General features: G+C 31.4%; 3 protein-coding genes across 6 annotated transcripts in view; 2 read left to right on the forward strand and 1 right to left on the reverse strand.

The window, feature by feature from the left end:
* LOC143195058 (aldehyde dehydrogenase family 3 member B1) overlaps positions 1-9,928 on the forward strand; it is a 29,384-nt gene extending 19,456 nt beyond the window's left edge. The window contains exons 3-6 of the mRNA XM_076401924.1: positions 1,589-1,763; positions 1,832-1,941; positions 6,189-6,437; positions 8,956-9,928. Of these exons, the coding sequence (XP_076258039.1) occupies positions 1,589-1,763; positions 1,832-1,941; positions 6,189-6,437; positions 8,956-9,812 (1,391 nt within the window). The 3' untranslated portion in view covers positions 9,813-9,928. The remainder of the gene's footprint in view (positions 1-1,588; positions 1,764-1,831; positions 1,942-6,188; positions 6,438-8,955) is intronic.
* The window catches only part of LOC143195091 (synaptotagmin-15), a 345,027-nt gene that overhangs the window by 281,035 nt on the left and 37,631 nt on the right, over positions 1-26,361 (forward strand). The window lies entirely within an intron of this gene.
* Positions 16,365-26,361, reverse strand: part of LOC143195071 (aldehyde dehydrogenase, dimeric NADP-preferring) — a 44,380-nt gene continuing 34,383 nt past the window's right edge. For all 3 annotated transcript variants that reach the window (XM_076401937.1, XM_076401945.1, XM_076401928.1), the window contains 4 exons: positions 23,069-23,228; positions 22,887-23,014; positions 18,622-18,832; positions 16,365-17,209 (listed from right to left, as the gene is read on the reverse strand). In XM_076401937.1, the coding sequence (XP_076258052.1) occupies positions 16,582-17,209; positions 18,622-18,832; positions 22,887-23,014; positions 23,069-23,228 (1,127 nt within the window). In that variant the 3' untranslated portion in view covers positions 16,365-16,581. The remainder of the gene's footprint in view (positions 17,210-18,621; positions 18,833-22,886; positions 23,015-23,068; positions 23,229-26,361) is intronic.

The raw sequence follows: 26,361 nt of genomic DNA on the forward strand, positions 1-26,361 counted from the left end.
CCTAGTTTACGATCTTGTTTAAGATCATTTCCTTCAGTTATTCATTGTTCTGGACTTTGGCATTGACATCAGTTTTAAAACGTTTAAATCAACAGTTTGTCACCATAAATTTCTAAAATTGTTTAACGGACTTTGTTATTGATAGGCATTAATTTACGGTCAAGCTGGTCTCTTCAAATCAACAACAGAAGTAACGAATCTCTAAAAAATAAATTTAAATGGAGAGCTATTGTTTTATTTAGAGAAATCTTAAAACGATGCAATTAAACAGTTGTTTACACATCAACAGATATCGTTGATCCAAATGCTTGTACCTACTGTTAAATTAACTTCTTAAATATTTTAAGGTCTTGAAACCTACTGCATAGCCATATGCCTATATTGTACCACACTTTTTCAAGTAATGAACTGATTTTGTAATACATAAACTGTAATTTAATTTTCAAATGTTTAATTAGGGATTTACCTTAATTAACAGTTGCTTACATTAACTCGCAATTAGCTAATTAATTATTAATTGGTTTTTAGTTAATTATTAAATATTAATTAGTTAATTTTTTATTCATTAGTAATCACTACATAGTATAAAACAAAGTCGCCTTTTCTGTCCCTATATCCCTATGTGCGCTTAAATCTTTAAAACTACGCAACGGATTTTGATGCGGTTTTTTTCAATAGATAGAGTGATTCAAGAGGAAGGTTTATATGTATAATACATGCATAATATACTAAGGCAACATTGCTAATTTTAGAGGTTTCTAACGTGATGTCGTAAATTAACCTATTTTTTTAGGCTTATTTAGCAATTAGCAAAAACGCTGCCTAACCCTACGAGTTAGATCAAATTAATGTACTACAGTATTGTACACCATAAAAAGGTCTACAAAAAAGTCCGATGGTATATGTTTATCTTTTAGGGATAACCCACATTAACCATTTTTATTGTTTACTTTTTACGTGAGAAAATGGCTTATTTACGAAGCTATTTTAAGCAATACGGCATTAATCCTTATCGAATTAAGTACCTTAAATACAGTGTGCAATTAATATAGATCAATATGGTTCCTTACAGCATGTAAATTAAACAAATATTTTCGGAGATATTACAAATTTAAAATTTGCGTTTAAAAATGTGTAATGTAATAAAAATTGTATGATTTAGATATTCCAAAGATAGCAGGAAATCTTCATAGTAAGTATAGGGGAAGAGGAATTGTTTTACTCCAAATTTAATGCGTGCAGGCCAAGGGCAGTAATGAATGAACCAAAAATACTGGATCGATTTTAATCATGTTTTCATTGAGTGACATAGGCATATATATTTTATGCCCGTGCAAAGTCGGAGCGGGCCGCTATGTTTTTATATACAACGTTCATATTTTTTCTGTAGTGTATTTAATTTAGTTTCAGCATTACACCCGTGCGAAGCCGGGGCGGGTCGCTAGTTAGTTAATAAATTAGTTCTAGACGCAAATTTTAACATTTTTATTCAAATAAATTAAATTTAATCGGTACACTTTTAATTTATCATACTCTATTATTATATTTTATTTTAGGTTTAGTAATCTCCCAACTGATTAATTTGTAGGTATATTAAAATTTTTGGAAAACCATAAAAGTGAAATCGAAGACGCTCTCGCCAAAGATTTACGCAAACACAGGCACGAGGCGAACATGTCCGAGATCGACATGGTGGCCAACGATATCAGACACACTCTGTTGAAGCTGAAAAAATGGATCGGACCGGAAAGACCGGACAAAAGGTAACGCCCACGCGTCCGCCGCGTTTTATTTCCGTTACCCTTTCGAGTGAGTTTTATTTTCGTTTTAGATTAATTAACATTTTGGACAGAGTTTATGTTTACAATGATCCTTATGGAGTCGTGCTAATTATCGGGGCTTGGAATTATCCCATCTTGCTAACCTTGGGTCCTTTAGTAGGTAATACGCTCGTTATTAAAAATACAAACGTTATTAAAAATACAAAAAAGCAGCTGTAAATAACATCGACTAATTTTGCTTTTAAGTCTTTAATATATACATAGAGTGATTTAGGTAGCTTAAAATTTATTATTTTTTACCTAGTCTATTTAATCCAAAATCCGTATTTTGACTTTATTTATAATTTTGTCACCTTTACAACAACAAGTTATTCTTAGTGATAGGTAATTTATTCTGTAATAGTACGACATAACATCTAACAATATATACTCAAGGCTGTTTTTTCTTGATGATTTTTGAATATAAATGCTTGCATGTATTCTGATCATTTTTTTAAAATGCCCATATTTTTAATTATCAAGTGATACGCCGTATGTCACCGTTACGCAAAGTTATTATGGATATATTTTAACCTGTATTTCCATTTTCAGATCGTGGTAACTACTACTTGTAGTTTTTCTACATCATTAGACATATCTTTTACCATGATAACTCTTTCGTCGGCAAATGTTCGATGTACTGTTCCTTTTTCTGTTTGGATATCAGCAGTATAGAGTTAAGAAAAATAAATACAATATACTTTACAACCTTTCCTCCAGCTTTTCCACATTTCTCTGCCAATATGGCGAAACCTTGAACAAGCGATCAATCATTAATACATTTTCACACTTCGTTATTTCGAACCCATGCTGCATCGATCTGAAAAAGCGATAATTAGAAAATTTGATGTATATTGAATATGCCAAATGCAGCAGAACTTCTCTTTCAAACTGCATTAGTGTATCCTTCACAACTTTTAAAACTAATGGTAATGCACTGTAAAGTGGACGACTTATGGATGAGGCGTCTATTACTCGCTTTTGCTGATCAGTTTTGCAACAATGCGTAGTAAAATTTATAAAATCGACATCGGCTAACATCCGCAGTAACAGTTTAATTCAGTTTTAGCTGCTTATACTTTACACGTTACTGAATACATCATGTAACAAAATATTACAGCCATGAATATTCTGGTTTGATGTCGTAGTAGGCGGTTCTTCTATATTAATTCATGACTTTTTGCACTTGAAATAGAATTTTCAGTTAATGCGTTCATTTTAAGAAATATGATATATGATACTATAGGATTACTTATTGTTAACAGTTATTTACGTTATAATATCGCATTTTCACCAATAGACATCGCTGATCAAAATACATGTAAGTACCTGAAAGCATCTTATAAACATATTTCCTTAAATATGGAAATAAATTTTCTATTCAGATGAATACTATTTGCCACGATATGTTCTCATTTGTTATTACTGAAATAAAGACATATTTTATACAAAATAAAAACAAGAATATATTATCAGTAAATATATATCCAATATTTATTGAGAACTGCATCTATAATTTGAGAAAAAATAATATATTTTAAAGTATAAAAGCCATTTTATCATTCTGTCATATTTGTCCATTTTATTATTTTCATATGTTCGAAGTTACGGGTAAAAGGGACAAAGCATGTACAAATAAACGCTAATATGAGTCAATTTTTTTGGCATCTACAAACTGTACAAGTGATATTCTTCAATTACATACATTGAGTTTTGTGGTACAATTTTCTTTTTTCGATCCAACTGACGTTTTAAATCCGTCCGTAAAAAAATGGAATTTTATCCAAATTTTACAAACTAAGATGATAAAGATGGATAGATAAACAGGTCTACAAAAATATTACAAGAGCTGTTTAAGTTTAGTGACGTAATATTTATGTTATTAGGTGTAGTGAATCCGAAATTTGATAATTTTAGTAACTAAAATACCTTAAAATAAAACAGAAGAATGTTGAAAATTTAAATATATATTATTTTGACTTTATTTATAATTTTGTCACCTGTCTGTAATAGTACGACATAACATCTAACAATATATACTCAAGGCTGTTTTTTCTTGATGATTTTTGGCTCCATCCACAACAAAAATGTATTGTCTAAAATATTTTATCGTTTCTAAGCTTGAATATAAATGCTTGCATGTATTCTGATCATTTTTTTAAAATGCACATATTTTTAATTATCAAGTGATACGCCGTATTTCACCGTTACGCAAAGTTATTATGGATATATTTTAACCTGTATTTCCATTTTTAGATCGTGGTAACCACTATTTGTAGTTTTTCTACATCATTAGACAGAGATACATCTTTTACCATGATAACTCTTTCGTCGGCAAATGTTCGATGTACTGTTTCTTTTGCTGTTTGGATATCAGCAGTATAGAGTTAAGAAAAATAAATACAATATATTTTACAACCTTTCCTCCAGCTTTTCCACATTTCTCTGCCAATATGGCGAAACCTTGAACAAGCTGCATCGATCTGAAAAAGCGATAATTAGAAAATTTGATGTATACTGAATATGCCAAATGCGACAGAACTTCTCTTTCAAACTGCATTACCGTATCCTTCACAACTTTTAAAACTAGTGGTAATGCACTGACAAGTGGACGACGTATGGATTAGGCGTCTATTACTCGCTTTTGCTGGTCCGTTTTGCAACAATGCGTAGTAAAATTTATAAAATCGACATCGGCTAACATTCGCAGTAACAGTTTAATTAAGTTTTAGCTGCTTATACATTACACATTAATGAATACATCATGTAACAAAATATTACAGCCATGAATATTCTGGTTTGATGTCGTAGTAGGCGGTTCTTCTATATTAATTCATGACTTTTTGCACTTGAAATAGAATTTTCAGTTAATGCGTTTATTTTATGAAATATGATATATGATACTATAGGATTACTTATTGTTAACAATTATTTACGTTATAATATCGCATTTTCACCAATAGACATCGCTGATCAAAATACATGTAAGCACCTGAAAGCATCTTATAAACATATTTCCTTAAATATGGAAATAAATTTTCTATTCAGATGAATACTATTTGCATCGATATGTTCTCTTTTGTTATTACTGAAATAAAGACATATTTTATACAAAACAAAAACAAGAATATATTATCAGTAAATATATATCCAATATTTCTTGAGAACTGCATCTATAATTTGAGAAAAAATAATATATTTTAAAGTATAAAAGCCATTTTATCATTCTGTCATATTTATCCATTTTATTATTTTCATATGTTCGAAGTTACGGGTAAAAGGGAAAAAGCATGTACAAATAAACGCTAATATCAGTCAATTTTTTTGGCATCTACAAACTGTACAAGTGATATTCCTCAATTATATACATTGAGTTTTGTCGTTTCAATTTTCTTTTTTCGATCCAACTGACATATTAAATCTGTTCTTAAAAAAATGCAATTTTATCCAAATTTTACAAACTAAGATGATAAAGATGGATAACGCAGGTCTACAAAAATATTCCAAGAGTTGTTTAAGTTTAGTGACGTAATATTTATGTTATTAGGTGTAGTGAATCCGAAATTTGATAATTTTAGTAACTAAAATACCTTAAAATAAAAGAGAAGAATGTTGAAAATATAAATAAATATATATATATATATATATATATATATATATATATATATATATATATATATATATATATATATATATATATATATATATATATATATATATATATATATATATATATATATATATATAGATAATGTATACAGATAAGACGAGCCTAACTGGAAAAAAGAAGGTTTTAAAAATTTTCAAATAAAATATTATTTTTCAACATTTTTCTCTTTTATTTTAAGGTATTTTAGTTACTAAAATTTTCAATAAATCTGTGGTTCTATCAAAAAAATTAAGGCGATTTCGGATTCACTACACCTAATAATATAAATATTACGTCACTAAACTTGAAAAAAACAAGGCAACATGAAGCATGAAATCATTTTAGTGCTCCTTTGACGATTGCTTTATAGTAAGCCAAAAAATGTTCCTATGACCTCCTTAAAAGCAATCCGCCATCTAGTGTCCGGTCCGAAAAATATTTCTTCACCTTTGCTTTTGAGTGACTTGGTAATTTTGAAAATATATATGGAACCTGATTTAAGGCTTCTTTTTGATTGCTGCTCTACCGTATTGGAAGACCTGTGAAATAGTGTTATTTATTAAACAATCATACCGAAAACTCTTACCGTAATCAAGCACTTCTAGATATAAGTGGGAACAAACGCTTTATTTCTTATCGACTAAAGTAATTATAACAGAAAAAAAAATATGTTTGAAAATAGTTCGCATCGCTTTACTAACTTCGAAGTTGTTCCTTAGGTGCTTTGGCTGGGGGAAATGTCGTGATCCTGAAGCCGTCCGAACTGGCGCCGGCAACAAATAAGCTTATGTTCGAAACTCTCACCAACTATTTGGACCAGGAGTGTTTCCAAATTTATCTTGGGGGAATATCGGATACCACCGAACTGCTTAGAGAAAAATTCGATTACATTTTCTTTACCGGATCCTCGAAGGTGGGACAAATTGTTTACGAAGCAGCGGCTAAAACTTTGACACCATGTACATTGGGTAGGATATTTATATTCATAATTTATATTTTTTAAATACGATTCAAAAAAGATAATTTGGAAATGTTTACAAATCGTTTTTAACAAAAATTTTTTCTCGAATGACTGTCGATTGGATGGAACCAAGTTTCATCTATTATCATATATCGAGGCAACAACTGGGGTTAATTAGGCTTAATCATCTTCAAACACTGCTCCGAATCATCAACTCGTCGTTGTTTTTGGTCAAAAGTGAGCTCGCGCGACACCCATTTTACACAGAGCTTTGTTATGCCCAAATATGCATGAATGATATGATGTACACGTTCAGTTGATATCTTTAGAGTGCTTGCTATTTCTAAAATCATTTTGTGGATTTTTTAAATGTTTTCGTCGGTAACAATCTCTTTTGGGCGTCCACTGCGTTTACCGTCTTCGGTGCTCATTTCACCACGTCTAAACTTAGCTACCAATCCTTGATGATCGATTTTTCTGGGGCAGTGTCCGGAAACTCGGCATTAAGCCAAGTTTTTGCTTCAACTGTATTTTTTTGCTTTAAAAAGCAATATTTTATCAACACGCGAAATTCCTTTTTATCCATTTTTTTCTCAAACTAACAAAAGTTGCTTCACTCAAAATGCTATAATTCACAAACTAATGATCCGACAACTGTTAAATTTATTCACGAACCTTTTGAGGGTTAAGCCTAACTAACAAAACATATGAATTTAATTCTAGTAGCGCCATCTATGTGTCAGGCCAGGGACTTTTCAATTGACCTGTTATATCCACTATGTATCAACACGTTAGATTTGGTGAAGATTTTTGGCTAAAAGCCTCATAACATCTTACTCTTTCAAAAATAAGGCTGGGACGTTTTCGGGGTTACCAATGCCAATTTTTCAAATTTCCAAATAATTAATGTCAAATTCCCAAAAATTAGAGAAGAAAAATTAGCTCTTTCGCCACAAATTCCCCTCAAACTTCTTTTAAGTCATGAAACAAGTCCCAGTCTTTCAATAATACTCTTTTTATCCTCTTCTCATATGGAATAAAATGTAATATGTAATGTGTAAACCATAACGTTTTTATCCATATTTTTCTTGCAAGAATTATATTTTATGGGTTACTCTTGACCCTAACGACAAATTTCTTAATTTCGTACTTTGTAAAAACACCGCAGCATCTATAACACACTCAAAACAATATCTTTCTAAATTTTTAAAGATACTAAATTTTCACTTGACCATTTTCGCGTTTTCCACTCATAATGGCAATTCGCTAAAACTTGACGACTCTAGCCATTTTATATGGAGTTATTAAGCCTTAAAGTACCCATTTACTGAAGAAGGATACTGAACTCTGCAGTAACCAAATTCAACGGCTTTTTTTCGGCTGATCATGGAAATTTTCGACAAGGGAGCTTATATATCAGTTATAATAATCAGTATTATTGCATCTAACAAATATAAAAACAGAGCCCACTTTTTCCTACAATACAACTCCATCTAAAATATGTTACATTTCGAATTATTTACATTATTATTATGTTCTTCACTCCCTAAACGTCAAGTTGCAATGTTATTTTAGGGTTTTTGACATGGCTCAGTGAATTGCTCAGTGAACAGTGGTGTTCATATTAATGACCATTATTTATTGACGATATAAAATATTAAGAAAATACAAATAAATGAAAGTTATCGGCGCTGGGTTTACCTGTTGACGAGGCTTGGGAAGTCGATGGGGCACGTCTAAACCAAACGATGGTCGGTTACTGAATGATGAAAATACCCTTCAATAACATCCTAGAGAAACGTCTCGGGGTTGGCAGATAATCATTATCTTTTCATAGTTGACGCTGTTATAACCCCGCCCATGTTCAGTATCTGGGACTATATTTATGGGTATTTTGTAGACAGTTATTCCACGATGTAAAATTCGACATGCCTCAAGTTCGCTACACTATCATAACCCGTATCCATCAGAAGATACTCTTTATTTTCGAAGTTCATTGATAATATACAGTTTCAATAATTTTATCATCCTAAACATGTTTTCTTTTCAGTTTAACATAATTACATAAATTTTAATATAAATATCAAATCAATATAATATTACATATTTTATTATAACTTTATTTCTAGTTATTCGTTATTTAACATTCTCGAATTTCGTAAATTTTCTTAACTGCTGATGCACTTGCCTATGATGTATTAATTTCAGACCTAACAAATGTTGAGTTATTCACATGGAGAGTGTCATAGAAGATATCCGAGTTTGCCCTTATTGCAGGAAAAACTGGACTAATTATTCTGTAGTTGTATTTATAAATATACACAATAATATGCCTATAGAAATTTTCCAACATCTACATTTATTACATCACCATGTTAGCTTAAATACGAGTAATTATTTGATATATCATTAATTTATTAACTAACTGATATAATATTGCTTTTATACGATTCATTTCCAGATTATCTGCTAATATAATTGACTAATTATTTGACAGAAATTATATTAATTAAATTCAATTATAGAGCTTGGAGGAAAATGTCCACTTTTTATCGACGACACAGTCGATATGCACAAAGCAACCAAAAGAATACTTTGGGGTAGAATGTTGAATAGCGGACAGACCTGTCTAGCCCCTGATTACCTTTTATGCACGAGAGAAGTAGAAGAAAAATTTCTAAAAGAAGCTAAACAAATTATTGAGCAGTTTTGGGGTGAAAACCCCAGCAAATCCCAGAGCCTAAGCAAGATAGTTAGTCAAAAACATTTCAAACGACTTCACGACTTTCTGAAACTGGAGAAAGTTGCTTTAGGTGGCCAAGTTAATTATCAAGACTGCGTCATAGGGCCTACTATTCTTACTGATGTTAGTCCCCATAGCCTAGTAATGGAAGAAGAAATATTTGGACCTATCCTACCAATAATCAACATCAAGGACCCTGAAGAGGCCATAGATTTTATAAATTCACGAGAAAAGCCCCTAGCTATTTACCTTTTCAGCGACAACAAAAACACACAAAATATGTTCCTGACGAAAACCTCCAGCGGAGGACTAACGATCAATGATACGATATCTCATATTGGAGTGGAGAATTTACCCTTTGGTGGTGTTGGTGACAGTGGAATTGGTTCATATCATGGGAAATACGGTTTTGATACTTTCACCCATAAAAAGGCAGTTTTAATAAAAAATTTCAGTGGCGTAACTGAGATGACTTTAAAACTAAGATATCCGCCATATTCTGAGAAGAAAACGACACTGCTCACAACCGTAATAAAAAAACGAAGAGGAATTTCTATGAAATATGTCCCAAATTTTCTGATATTTGTTTTAGGTATGGGGTTATCGTTATTGTTGGAATACTTTTTTGATATTATTTAAGCAGTACAGTTTCGTTAGTATAGATCATTGCATAGTATGTTAATCTTTAGTAAGTTAGGATATTATAATTTTGATATTATATTGTTTTTGTACAGTAAAACGTTTATTTTCTATAATTTATTAGTTATTATTTAATGACCTTCAATTTTATATTAGTGCTATAATTTAGTTTTAAAGGATTCTATTCAACTAGAAGCTTTATTGTCAAAAATCGTTAATATGTATTCTATTCAAAGTACCATATGTAGTCGTTTTTTTCCATCTGTTAGCCAATTTACGTATTCCATATCAAAAGAACGATTTAAATTTTGGGGCTATGCACAAACCGATCCATTTTCTTAGTATCTTCATAAGTGAAGTACTGCTCAGACAGGTCACGATATATGTCAGAACTAATAGTAATCAGAAGGAGCAGGACCTGGAGAATAAAACGGGTAGGGTAGCAATTCCCATTATAATATATTTTTCCACACCACGTATGTTTTCGTTGGCATTTTAAGATATGGTTGAGTGTTGTTGACTACTGATTCTACTATACTGATACTACTGATTGATAGTTTCATCAGGTTTTAGCATTTCCTAATATACCACATCAAATCGATCGCATCCAGTGCAGAGCATTTGTTTATTCGGATTTGCCGTTGATGTTGGTGCGTTGGACCAGATGGTCCCATTTTTGGCTTCAATTTCTTTAATATCTTGACTACAATTCATACTATACCAAAACATCCAAGCTTTTGGATCATTTCTAATGTTCTTTAAGCGAGCGAAAATGATGTTTTGTATTGCTCCCAACAATTCTGAACACTCTTCTTGCATTTTACACTGACCATCATCGAGTAGTGCCTTCAAATCATCATCTTCAGTTTTTTTGCCTGTCCTTAATACTTTTTATCTTTGGTGTTAAAATCATCATTTTTAAAATGACCAAACCAGTATTCATATGTTGAGATCAATGAAGCATGATTGCTATAAACTTCACACAGGATTAGATGACCTTCCGCCGCCTTTTTATTTAAATTTAAGTTGAAAAGGTAAACTTGCCGCAAATACGATTTACTCGGTAGAAATTCATTTTCAATGCGCTAAAAATATGTTTGTTGACAGTTTGACGAAATGACACCTACCCAGGAGGGAAACCTCTCAATCAAAATCAGTGAGGCTTAAACATAAAGCTGATTACAAATGTACCCGATACGATTTAATACACAGTAACACCATGTGTCGTAAAGCCATTAAAATTAATTCATAGGCCTGATCTATAATACAAAACATTTTTTGAATAATGAAATTGAAAAATGTCTCATGTTCTTCTGAGAATTAAGATATCACTCTGAATTTCTGTTGATTCAATAATATTAAGTGAACAATCATTCTATAAAAATATAATGAATTCCCAATAATGAATACAATATGCTAAAAATTATATGTTTATTTTTAAAAAGATTATTTAATAAAGATTGTTTTTAGAAATGTATGTGATATTTACAAGCATCAATCTTTCAGATTAATTATTTTAATACCAATCAAACAAAAGAAAAGCAAAGATGGTTCTTCATAAGGTCACATTGATTTTATTCTCAATTGCGTTGGTAAAGACAGAGCCAAAGCATAGTTTTTCACTATCCACTAAAACATTTCATATTTTACGATTAAAAAAAAATATGCCAAGAACTTTATACATTAAAAACCTAGACAAATAGCATAATTATTCGAGGTTACATGATATGTTAAAACATATATTTTATTTTTTAAGGTAATCAACACTTTCCTAATTTCTTTTAAGAAAATCTGCTTTCAACACTAACTCTACTAATGCAGACATTTTGTACACAAATCAATTTTTAATAACAAAATTATCTAGAGATATTTCATGTTGACTAATCCCTTATTTGATATTTATAGTCTATTTTGTACCAACTAGGGTTTATCGGACGTGAACCTACTGTTTAACCAAGACCTCGGCATTAAGTTTATCAACTCAGGAACCAACCCAAAGTATGTCTTACCCAGTCTGATGGTTTTTCTAGTTTGATTTGACGCTCTTTGTTATATTCATACAAATACAACTACAAACATTTGCTTACTCGACTGTATATTGATAAATTATACGCTTTAGTCACGCTCTATCACAGTGCTTCAAATGAGGAAGTAGATAAATAAGGCAGAAATTCGATTAGGCCAAAAGATATTTTTAAAGACATATTTCATCTCACAACTAATTTTAAAGTAGCTCAACACTTGGGTTCCACATAGTAGTGTAAGGTTGTATTTAGTTTTTCGTCCACAAATCTCAGAAGTCCTAGTGACAACATTATGGTTTTATCATGAAAGAGGAAAAACAATCATCAATCAAAATCGTACACACGTTTTATTAAATTTACATGAGTAAATTAGATCTTAAAAACATGAAATAAAGCAAAATTATTATATTGATTCGAGATAGATAAATTAAAAACTGACATGTTGAATAAATAAATAAATGTTAGAAGCGACACTGGTTAACAATGCATGTTTACATAATAATTTTATATATAAACACACGAAAATTAAACGCGATGTTTCCTAGCATCACATGATTTTAATTTTAAATATAGACCATCGAAATCAACTGCATATTTAAATCCATCTTACCTTTTATATTAATGTTCATTTCAAAATAAAATATCTGCTAGCATTTTTAAAGGCATCTATTATTAAAATTTAAATAGTACAATGTAACAATTTCAACGACGTATTTAAAAATAATATTCAAGATAATGGAATTACAAAGTTCAGTTACATAAATATATAAAAATTAACGAGCAACAAACTTAATTGATATTTGAATATAAAATAATTCACGAACAAAATAAATAGCTACTTTAGATATAACAGGTCAATATAAAAATCCCCGGCCTACCATAGTATTTATACCATATATTTTTTTTATTCAACATAATTCCCTTCAAGGGTGATACACTGATTATAGTGACCCTCCAAATTTTCGATAACATTTTTGTAGTACGATTTGGCGTTTGTTTCAAAATAGGCCCCAGTTTCGGCGATCACCTATTCATTCGACGAAAATTTCTTCCCAGCGAGCATTCTTTTGAGATTTCAGAACAGGAAATAGCCGCTGGGGGCCAGATCTGGAGAATACGGTGGATGAGGAAGCAATTCGAAGCCCAATGTATGGATTTTTGCCATCGTTTTCACTGACTTGTGACACGGTGCACTGTCTTGGTGAAGCAGTACTTTCTTTTTACTCAAATGCGGCCGATAACGCCATGTAATAGTCGCCCTTGATAGTCCTTTCATCAATAGCGACTATAATTATTCCACGCATGACTTAGATTATTCCATGCGCATCCCAAAATACAGACGCCATAACCTTGTCAGCAGACTGTTGCGTTTTCCCACGCTTTGGAGCGGGTTCATCGTGTGCAGTCCACTCAGATGACTGTCGATAGGACTTCGGAGTGAAATGATGGAGACATGTTTCATCCGTTGTCAGATATCGACGCAAAAACTCGTGTTTATTATGCTTGATCATCTTCAAACACTGCTCCGAATCATCAACCCGTCGTGATTTTTTGGTCAAAAGTAAGCTCGGCCGGCACCCATTTTGCACAGAGCTTTATCATACCCAAATATTCGTAAATGATATAATGTACCCGTATAGTTGATATCTTTAGAGTGTCTGCTATTTCATTTAATTTAAATTTACAGTAATTCAAAATCATTTTGTGGGTTTTTAAATGTTTTCGACTGTAACTACATCCTTTGGTTATCCACTGCGTTCACCGTCTTCGATGCTCATTTAATCACGTCTAAACATAGCATACCAATCCTTGATGGCTTATTTTCCAGGAGCAATGTTGGGAAAATCGGCATCAGGCCAATTTTTTGCTTCAACTATGTTTTGCCCTTCAAAAAGCAATATTTTATCTACACGCGAAATTCCTTTTTATCAATTTTTTTCACAATAACAAAAGTTGCTTCAATCAAAATGCTATAATTCACAAACTAATGATCCTACACCTGTCGAATTTACACACCCATCTTTTGAGGGTTAGGGCTAACTAAAAATATATGAATTTAATTATAGTAGAGCCATCTATGTTTCAGGCAGGGCACTTTTCAATTGACCACTTAATATATTGTAGTTTTAAAATATTAAAACGATTATAACTAGAACCAAAAAAACAGGATGATCCTCTTAGCAAAATCTGCATTTTATAAATAAAAATGTGACATAAGTGGCTTATTTCCCCGAATAAACAAAAACATGCACATTTAATTAAATGTGATGTTGGCATTGAACTTAAAAACGTTTAAATTTAATTGGAAACGATTTAATTATATAAATTGTCTGATTTAATGGTACTGGCGAAATAACCGTCAGAAAGTTTATCATGCATTAAATTATAAAACTAAACGAAAATGTAAATAATTTATTTACGTAAATCATACATTTAAAATAATTAAAAGTAAAAATTCAACATTTTGGGTTCCAAAATACTATTGTTAAAGTATAGAATTTCTTTATTAGTTAAAAGAAGGCTTCTGTGTTAAGTACAATAATGAAATGTCAGTAATTATATAGTAATAAGTGTCAGTAAAGAGAAAAATCCCCATTGTTGTTATATATAATTCATTTTTCATTTAAAGACTCTTCTGAAATTCAGATAGATGTATTACATCAATAAAGCTGTTTATTAAAGTGATCTCAGAATATCAATTAATAACCTAAAATTGCAACAACTATACTAATATTTTAGATTTATTGTTATTTTTGACTGCAAATTGACTGCCATGACAACTACTGTTATTATGACGGGATTCCACCTTTTTTTCCCTGCAGGACTAACACAAAATAATGAGAGCCGGCTTGGTTGGCACAATGGTAGATTCTACAGGACGGTCCTGCTACTGTTGCGGTAGCCGCGGGTTCGAATCCTGCTGGGACATGGTCGTAAATGTATGTTTGTGATTGTTTAACATGATAAATTTTCCTTAGGCAAGAGTGAAAAATCTGACAAAGAAAATGATCCCAGTCACACCAGTAACCAGACTGGATAAGACCGCTATCTTCTGAGATAGCCTTTAAGTTGTCACTGGCCAGTCGGTAGACTTAATGCCGTTGACCCTCACTGGTAAAAAGAAGACTTTAAAATATAAATAAAAAATGGATTTATATTTTCTTTTCTGGTAACTTGAAAATATTAGATAGGTTATCCCTGAAACAGAATTCAGTTCGACAAAAGTAAGGTTGTGAAATTGATGAATATATTTATCAATTTTGCCGTATATGTCAGATATGATTTATATCTAAATCAAAACTGAAACTGAAAACTGAATATTTCATACAAACGCGTCGTTTGTAATTGATTTTTTAGCGATGTTAAAGCCGAATTGGAATCATTCATAATTACTTTGGATATGTGGTAATTGATTACCTTACATCAAAGGGCAAGAAATAATCTGAGCAAACAGATTTATGAAAAATATAGACATATCTGGTTTTTATTAATATACATCCTCAATCTGATGAGGAAGAAATTTCTCTTCCAGCTTACAGCATCATTTTATCACCATATATCTTATTCGCCATATTTGGTACCCGGCGATTCTTCATCATTATTAATTTTTTAAGGGTAAGCCGGTGGATCTAACACTGAAGCTACTCTACACTGAAATACTTACTGAAATTAACTCTACACTGTATTTCTACTGACTGTATTTTTAACTGACTCTGAAAAAGGAAGAGGTTCTGTGTTCGACTGTACATTTTTTTTAATGTATGTTCTCCGATTTCTCCATCATTTATGAACCTATTTTCAAAATTCTTCTTTTTATATTCGAAATAGTCCACTTCCGATGTAGTCCAGTTGGAACCAAGTCAAGGTCTGATGGGAGAAAGGTGGGAAATCGAAAGAAACCTTCAAATTTCAAAGACAGGTACAAAGTTTTCGCATATTTTTTTATCTAAAATAATCAGATATTTGTGCTGAACTGATGTATCGGAAGACCGGAAGTCGTTCAGTGCAAAAGCCGTTCAGTTTGCTTTTAAAACAACAGGCTCTTTTTAAACATTTGTCAAATCACATAGGTTAGGTAGCGGACCCCGGGGCCTGAAGCGTTTCTTATTTTCAATCATTGTTCCTATATTCCTATACACATATAACACAAAAAATACACGTTTTAAAATAACATGTGTACATAATAATGGTTGTAGTAACTAAACAAAAATAAACAAAAACCTTATCTAACCTATCTACTACACGTATTTTATATTCTACTATATACATACAATTTAGACAAAACAGACTTTTCTCCTGGCTTCCAGCGTCGTCTTTACTACTAATTCCGTCATCTTATTCTCCATATTTAGTACCCAGCGTTTATTTATCATTTTTAGTTTTAAAATTATAAGCCGGTGGATCTAATACTGAAGATAATAATAAAATAAACTTCTACAGAGGTAGCCGTTTAGCAATAATTTTAGCTTTATATTACGTATTAAATTAAGTACTTGCAGAATTAGGTATTAATTAAATAAACTACGAATAAACTGTTAGTGATAATGTGTATTTTATTATAACCAAACTGACATAATACATATTCGTATGACAACTAATTAGAAATGACTAGATAACATTTTTTTATAACCTAACGTAACTATCAACAGTGTAGAACTCAGTTGAACCTAGCAAATCCTCAAATTCCACTAGCCTTTTTGAGTAGCATTGTCTAATCCTAATTAAGAGTTATATGGCTAATAAAATTATATGTGGTGTTCTTCTTTATAATATTTGTAAATATAAAAACCAGCCACTGCGGAGCCCACTCCTAAACCATACATTAAGATGTGAGTTAAAAACGACGTGTTAATGGTTCGGCTCAAGTTCTTGATGGCAAACCTGATAAAGTTGGTTCTGAACTTAGTGTATGGTGGGTATCGAGACTCCTGAGCTTTCTCTCCAATTTTGCAGAAAGATTTTGACAAAACCGATTTTTTGTGAACGAAAGTGTCGAAACTCTGTTTGCCGTGGTAGTTTCCCATGCCACTATTACCAACACCTCCAAATGGGATAGTTTCAACACCAACATGCATTATCGTGTCGTTTATCGTCACACCACCACTTGACGTGTTCATCAAAAATAAATCTTTTACTGATTGTTTTTTGGTAAAAATATAAAGAGCGAGCGGTTTCTCGCGTTCGTTAATAAACTTGATTGCTTCCTGGGGACTCTCCACGTTAACGATGGGGAGTATCGGACCGAATATCTCCTCCTTCATGACGTCGTCATCAGGCTTAACATCGATCAATATAGTTGGGTGTATAAATCGTTCTTGAGCGTCCATTTGACCACCGATAGCGACAGTTTGATTCTTCAGCAGATTCGCTACTCTAAAAACAAATATTTATTTTAATTTCCTATATTAAGTTGTTAAATAAAAGTATTTTCGGTTACGTATATGTCTTTAAATTCAATGTTATTGCACAATATTCAGTGTATGCATTAAGTTTTACAGATTTTTCATAAAACTGCCAAATAAATATCATGTGTATACATGTATTTTGAGCAGCGAAATATATTGGTGGAAAGTATTAATATAGACAACGGTTGAATTTCATATTTTGATAATTATTTAGTTATCCGCTATACATTATAGATTAGAGCATATTATATACAACGTCAAGCAAGAATCCCGCTACCATTTTAATTGCCAATAACTTTATTCAAAGAAAAGATAAGTTTGGTTTTCATAAAAAGTTTATCTGGACTTTACATTTTTTTCTCGTTGGATCTGCTAAATGGCAACCGTAATTCTCAATGCAACTTTCGGCTCCTTTTAGGGCATTTTTTATAACATCCTGCAACATCTAAGGCAGAATTTCTTCAATTTAGTGACTAATATTATCTTTAAGATGTTGAATCTTGCTAAAATGACATATCCTCTAGTCTTTGCTCTTCCATTTCAGGCACAAGAAAATTTCGAATCATGTCTTGGTGCCGTTAAGCAGTAACAGTAACTGCAACAACATGATCATTTTCAAAGAAAGAGGGACCAACGTTGTTTCCATGATGAATACTACACCATAGAGTTGTTTTTAGTAGAAGTAATGATGTTTCATGAATTAATTGAGAATTCTGTATTCCCCAAAACCGACCGTTCTGCTGCTGAAGTCTATTAAATACTTTTGGAAACTTATGGCTATGCAGCTCCGGCATATTCGTCATATAAGGAAATTTACTAAGATAACCCCAAGCGTACAGTCGTCCTTTAATCGAGGATAGTCATCCGTATCAAAAACGAAGCAGAAGAAGCTTGAGGATAAAGTCTTGCTATGTAGATGGTGGGAATAGTACTATGGTGAGGAATACACTTTTGTATCTGAAGAAGTTTGAAAATATGTTAAAATGTGAAAAAGTAATTAGAGTACATGTAAGCACCTAACAATGCTCTATTTTGAACAGTAAATTTTATGTTGCAACTTTTTTTTCTATAACTTTTTGCCATCTCTCATTACCAACTCCGAATTTATTCTAGTGCTGGTTGTGGTGTCCCAAAATCTCCGTCTGATTAGTATCCAGCAGTTAATATTAATAAATGCTCTTATGTGCTAATAGATTTACAAGAGAATTTTATTTAAATGCCATCTACTGGGTTGAAACTTCGATACGGTTCCACATCACTTGTATATCGAATATATTCATCATTTAATATTTTGAAACATTTCATCTAATTGTGAAAATTAAGTCATATATCTAATAAATTCAAAATAATATTTATCTTACAGTTACTATTTAAACAAACCTGATGAAATTACGTTCGTTGACTATTCGAGCGAAATCTTTTGACTGCTTCACGTTATCTCCGTAGAACTCATTCATTAAATTCTTGGCGCAGGCGATGAATTTCTCCTGTACCTCTTTGCTGCAGAGCACGTAATCAGGAGCCACGCACGTTTGGCCACTGTTCGCAAACTTTCCCCAAAGAATTCTCTTTGCGGCCATCTCAATGTTAGCTATAAATACCAATAAAAGGTAAAAGTACTATTTTAGTATATGGGTCAATATATGTATAAAAACAAAACGTTAAATTAATAGCAGAAACGAAATTGAAACCAAATATCACAATTAATATAACAAATCTAGTATGAGTTATTGTCTACAAATATCAGCAATTATATGCTACGTAATTTTCAACCTATTTGTTTGAATTTTGATCCAAATAAGTATCATAAAAATAATGTATCTTATTCATTTAAAGAAAAATAAGTTGTGAGTGGTTTGAAAAATTTGAGAAAGGTCATTGTGGTGTCGAAGTATTCGATATTATTAAGTTGAATTAGGTAAAACAATTATAAATGGAATAACATGATTAAGTGATATTTCAACATGTATGAACAAAAACGCTTAGATGTGAAGATACTAATATTGAATCGAGCCGTGAATACCTTCCAGAGAAGAAGCAATTCTTGTATTGCTTTATGTTGCCAGAAGTTAGAATAGATCACCTATAGACAATAATTTCAATAATAAAAAATTCAGGAAATATAGTTTCATTCTTTTGCGATAAATGGTTAATTTTTGGACAAAATATTGTAACTAATTTGCTCTGTTAATCGTTAATAACAATATTTTAACTCTATATGTTGAATTTTAAATGAAATATCGTGGATTGAATGTTATTAAAATGCTGTAGAAGGAAGAAACCAGTTATGCCAAAAGCCCATTTATGCAAATTGTATACAGTTTTTAAAGAAAGTCGTTCAGTGTCACGTGATTTGTCTCAGATGTTTGTGCAGATCTACAGCTAATATAACACTAGAATTAAGAAGTTTATGTTCGAAAATCTTAAAGACTGAGGATGTCGAAGGTGAATAAATTGGTTCGTAATAATATTATATGTATTTTAGACAGGAGACGTGTTGAATCATGGCTTGGTTCAGAATGGGCTCAAATATATAAAAAAAAATCGAATCTAAAATTAATATATAAATATCGAATATATAAATTAATTTGATAAGACTAGTTATCAATAAAATATTTTTAGCAAAAAAATTTAACCGACCCAAACAGTTATACTAATTTAGATTGGTTTTGTTCGTTATTTAATTTTTTGAATATGTCACAAAATTATATTATTAATTTTGTATTGTTTGGGCTCCGCGCCGATTTCAAATCCAATAATTATTATTACATATTTTGTTTTAAAATGTTTTTTTTTTGTGTTAAAAATTTAAGTTTGATTATTTTTTAAGATTTAGTTAATTTATTAATTTTTTGAAGTCGGTTCATTTTTTTGCTAAAAATATTTATTTTTTTCTATTTATGGTTAGACATTTACTCAATAAATTAAGTGGATATTTTATTTAATATTACAATGGATCGGCCAAGTAGGGGTGCAGCCCGTATGAGGAAAAATAGGAATAGAGGAACTATGATTGAAAATAAAGAACGCTTCAGGCCCCCGGGTCCGCTATCTAGCCTAGGTGATTTGAAAAATGTTCTAACTAAACTAGAACAGCAAGACATTATTTTTCGAGCAGGGAATCGAACCCACGACCTCCGCTGGAAGCTAAATGCTTTAAGCATTACACAATAGAAGCAGTAGTACAATATAAACAATATTTCTACGAGGTCTTAATTGCTAGAGTTACTGCTTAAAAAGCGCACTGACTTGCTTTTGCTGTGAATGATTTTCTGATTTTCCACCGCATCAGCTCAGCGATAACATTATACTCAAATATCTGATTATATTAGAAACAAAATATGTGAAAACTTTGTATATTTTCCTCGATTTGCCACCCTTCCTCCTAACAGATCCAGATTTGGTGGAAGACAATGGGAACACCTCGGAAGGGCACTCTTTCGAATAAAAAAAGAATTTTTAAAATCGGCCCACAATTGACCGAGAAATCTGGGAACATACATTAAAAAAAAAAAAATATATATATATATATATATATATATATATATATATATATATATATATATATATATATACTGCCGAACATAGAACCTCCTCCTTTTTCAAAACCGGTGAAAAATCAACAATGCCGGATGGTACCCCTGGTATTAAATTTAAATAAGGCGATTACTCCAGATTATTAGTATCCAACGATGCTACATATATCTATCTGATCCTTCTAATTGAATAATATATATCCTGATATAGTTCTTCCAGTCAGATAATAGATAGATGGTTCTTAAAAAGAATGTTTAATTAAAGGGAGAACATTAAAATAAAGAGCTCCAAATACAGGCAAGGAAAATACCAGAGCGAAGTTTAAGTCTAACCCTGTCTATAATATTAATGAAATAAATTAATAAAGATATAGAGTATAAAAATATGGAAAAAACAGAAACATCGGTAGGAGCTTTTATGAATAATGTATTAATAATAGCTGATAGACCAGGAATATGACATTAAGATAATGAATAAGAGCAAAATGAATGTTATGACGATGGTAGAACCCAAAGAAATAAATATCCAAATTGAAGATATAAAAATGTACTTATTATAATGAGTCCTTAAAAACCATAAAATAAGACATAAAATTATTTAAGTAAAGTAAAACGGTATTTTGTTCACTATACATATAAAATCTGGTATAGACGGTGGACTACTGGGGATGTTAAAAGACTGCACTCCTGTATATTCGTTGAGTAAACGGCAATCTAACAAATCATCAAGAAAAAAAGACCATTTAATGTTGAATCAGCAGTCCTTCGGAAGTTAATTATAATGTCCATTAACAGAGTTTACTGGCCAAAGGCGGGTTGAAATAGATTAGTCGCTTAGCCGTGGAATATTGAAATAGAATGGGAAGGTCGAAGCGTTCAAAAATACCTTTAAAATATAGATATCTGGATTGAAACATCTATAACACTAGTATACCGTTCAAGTTCAGGATTTAGGGCCACAAAGGACTATCTGAAATAGCTCGGTTGCTCTACCCGGAAATTTCGGAATATGAGAACCACCAAAGCTTAGAAAATCACTTCGACTGACTAACTTCGTCACAAATCCTAAAGACTATGGAAATATCGGTAACGCAAACTGGAGAACGAAAGTACTACCAACACATAAATCGAATTTTCTAACGATTATAAGTTAGCTACGGTCACAGATAAACCTTTTTTCGTTTTCTTAGGAATTAAAAGGTATATATGCCATATATATGTCGCAGAATAGAGCAGGTGGTGTGTATTACATACGACCTACTCTATCCTGCCATCTAATTTATTGCGTACCTGAATGGTGAACAAGTGAGATGGGTCGGCCAAGCAGTCGGCTCTTCTTTTCGTTAAATAAAATAAGTTTTCAGTTCAAAAAATAGTAGTTTTTGTTTTTTAAATCCTTTCCGGTGCCGGAATGAGAAAAATTATTAAGAAAAGAACATAGGCAGTTGCTCGAAGCTTTTTTGATGTATTTAAGTGGATTTCGGGCAAATGAATCGCAGCTGAACCTATAAGGTCACAAAAGATGGATCGAAGGTGCTCAATAACTCATAATCATAAACTATTCCAAGTGAGAAAACATTGAAGCTTTGAAAACCACCTCTAGTCGATTGATTCCCAATACTTATACCACAGTTCATGGTGTAAAGCCACCAAAAACGGACTGAAGTTGTTGTGAATTAACATAGTTTACTCGAATTTAAATAGAAGCTTTCAATCTGAATGATCAACCACCAAATGCGGATTGTAGTAGCTCAGTTTCTATTGGAATCTGAAGTCACTAGAGCTGAATTCCATAGAAGTATATCATGAAAATTTCGGTAGAAACAGTGCCATTTCGAAGATTTTCAATTGCAAACTGTCTGATGAAGGTAATTAAACATAATTATAAAAGAACCATAAGCTGATTAGACGGAAGAACGACCACGTATAGCCCTGTGGTCGTTCCTTTAGAAGGATGTTATGTAATACGGCCAGTCTATTCGGCCATCCATTTTTTTTGGCTACCTGAGAGGTGAATTGGACTGAGAGTGAGACGGGTTGGTCTGTTTTTATTACTACTTTACTGTTTTACTACTACTACAAAAATTCAAACGTTTACTTCTATCTTACCAGATGAATCAATATACGTCGGACTTTTTCCTCCTAATTCCAAAGTGCATGGCGTTAAATTCTTGGCGGCCGCAGCATGAATTATGCGACCCACCTGCGGAGAACCGGTAAAAAATATATAATCAAACCTAAAAAAAACATGCCCCTTCGTTACAAGATCCCGTAAAACGTTACTGACTTACTTTTGTTTCAATAAATCGGTTGTTTCCGGGATTCCTCCGAAAAATACCGGGTAGCACTCAGGATCCAGATATTTTGGCAGCTTGGTGCACATTAATTGAGCCGAGCACACGGAAACTTCGGAGGGTTTAATTATGCAGCAATTACCGCCAGCAATGGCACCTACGGAAGACGTCATATAATAAATCTTTCAGGGGAATGTATGCGTCAAGAGAACCGTGTTGGCGTTTTGATTAAACTTCTCTAACAATTCGAAGCAAATTAAACTAGCTTTAATTTTATCAGTATTCTATAGAATGCACACAATATGCATACAAACTGTTAATAACAAAGACTAAAGTAAAAAATTGTACTATGATGTGCTTCCCACTAGATCCCTTAACCCTGGTTAGAAAGAAACTCCCGATACTGATACAGCACTGATATTAACTTATGTCGCCCTCTGATTTTCTCTTCTCTATTCTTGCTTTCCATATTCTCTTTATCTGTCTTGGATCCTTTACATGGTGTAAGGGTGACCCACAAACTAAGTTATTTCTTTTCTAAGTACTCTTCCACTAATTCAATACCGATGTCATTTCCCATTTTGTTACTTTCTATCCTGTTCAACTTGTTACTGTTATTTTGTAACACCACTGACTCTTCAAATATAATTCAAATTCATTTCTGTTACTTGTATCTTACTTTTTTTTCTCGACAACTCGCAACCATATATTAATGTAATTACTAGACCTGCATATTACTATGTATGCTTCTATCTTAGTTTTTCTTAATATTCCTTTTTTTTGTGAATTAACTATTTATAACGGACTACAAATTCACCGTTTTCTTCAAATTCTGACGTCCATCTTCATTTCCTCATTTCTATTACTTTGGATTCTAATACCAAGATACTTAAACGCATTTACTTCTTTTATTTTTATATCTTCAATTAGGATATTCATTTATTCTAGTTCTATATTCATTATCGTTCCATACTCTCTTAATATCATATTCCGTTTGTTTAAGATTTTCTGGATGCAATTTCTACAATATGTGCTCTGTTATTCCTGTATTTACCTTTCTCTTTATTATTTCATTTATTAATGTTATATACCTGGTAGTAGTGTATATACTATATGTATATATATATATATATATATATATATATATATATATATATATATATATATATATATATATATATATATATATATATATATATATATATATATATTTATCTTGAATTATTCTTACCAATTTATCACATACATTTCTTTGATTTAATATAACTCATATGGTTTATCTTCTCTATTCTATCAAACGCGCTTGCCAAATCAATAAAAGCTAGATATATTTATTTTATCGGGTTAAACTTTTTCAACTATTAGTAGATTAAGTCAAATTAATTAAGTTAATAATTAGTTATATACTGGTTTTAAAACATAAATTTAAAAAAAAAACTTCAGATTTATTGGCCTAGCATTATAAAGGGATACAATTATTTCCAAATCATTTTGAGTAAATCGTTCGCTCTCCAGTTTGTATTTTATTTTTGACGTAATTTTGAAAGTTTTGAAAGTTTTCAGCGTTATTGATAATACTCATATTTTGGTGTTAGAATGCGACAAAATAAAAAGATTTATATTTTCTTTGTTCCTCGTTTTTGTGCTTTTATTTAGTTTTGTGTCTTGTGTTTTCTTAATTTTAATTTTCTACATCTTCATATTTGTATTTCTGTTCTTCATTAACTTCTTTATCCATCTCTTTGGTCTCCCATATTTTCTTGCTCTCTAGGTAGTTCTAATGATCAATTTTCTCTTCACAAAGTTTACTCGGTTTCCTTGTTCTTTTGTTTATGTTAGATATTTTAAATAGTTTTTTATGTTAGATATTTTAAATAGATTTTTTAATTATATTGCAATAATTCCATTGTTCTCATTTTTGCAAAAAAAACGCTGAGATGATTAATTGTTAATTCTCTCGTGCTTTTTTTTATCGCTCTTGCCATATTTGTCTAACTTCGCAATATTTACATTCGTGTCATTTTTATCTTTTTGTTCTATTATGTATTTCAATTACTTGCTTTTATCTATATTTGTAAAAGATTCTAAACTGAACTATTCTGTATTATATCAATACGTCATCCAAACTTTATATCTACTTATTATTCCGGATTATAAATTCAGCAAGATGTCCGAGCATGAAGCATATTTAACTATACATACTATACTAAGATGTTTTTCTTTAGTTGCAAATTACTAGTTAGATGGATAGTAATTTTAGGTAAATGCTCGCGATGTTTAAAATCAATTTTCCGAGAAAATTACATAATTGGGTACGTGGGACTATGTAACTATGAAATTTTCAATGATCTGATGAGTTCAATCCGTAATTATATCAGAATGGTAATTAAGCTGATATACGTAGGTTCGTAATACGTAGTTAAGAATATGTCGAATAAAATGTAAATATTTATTGATTTCACAAAATTATTAATATAGGTGACTTCAGGAAGATAATTTAAATCATTCTCAACAGTATGAAATTACATCGACGAATTGCTATAAGCTCTCACACGAAAACAATACAAGAGTGTATGCGCATTTCAAAAGAGGTAAACTAATGCATCTGAATGAATAATTCACATTTCAAATATTGAACTCTTCACTGTAATCTTCCGATGTTCAAGAGTTTAAGATGCAAGAGTATCATTTAGTAGAAAATATTCTCTTGCATGTTAGGTTCCATCAATGTTTACACTAACATTAACGTGTACATTAGCACTGTGCTCTGCGTTTACACTAATACATCATTACAGCGCAAAAGACCAAGTCCTTTTAAGCTATATTGTCGAGAAGCCAGATTGCTTCACATTGACTTTGTGAAGTTTTTGTCTTTGTTCTCTACTTTGAGCAAGTTATTAAATGGTATCCATGTCCAAGTCTCTATGGAGACTACGAGTATTAACATAATTCCTCGATGTTTTGTATGTATGTATGTCATGTCATATGTTTAGATGTGCTTAAAGATTTGCTAACAGAATAATACTTTACCTTTACCTTCAAATATGGTCAATATATTCTGCTGAATTCAGTTATTTACTCTTCTTGTTTACATGAGCCTTCCAGCATAGTCTAATGCCTAATAATTTTGTTGTGTTAGTACATTATTTATTCTGATAGAGATGTGCTGGTTTCTCTTATCTGCTATCTTATAGTGTAATTTTTAATTTTGTTTATTGACGTTTGCAATTTCAGTGCCGCTTCCTCGTGGTATTTCCCTACAACCATTCTTCAGCCAAGTCGAAATAATT

Source organism: Rhynchophorus ferrugineus, unplaced genomic scaffold, assembly GCF_030347505.1.
Source record: "Rhynchophorus ferrugineus isolate W39M unplaced genomic scaffold, kcgeb_rfMv2 rfM1, whole genome shotgun sequence".
Classification (NCBI taxonomy): Eukaryota; Metazoa; Arthropoda; class Insecta; order Coleoptera; family Curculionidae; genus Rhynchophorus; species Rhynchophorus ferrugineus.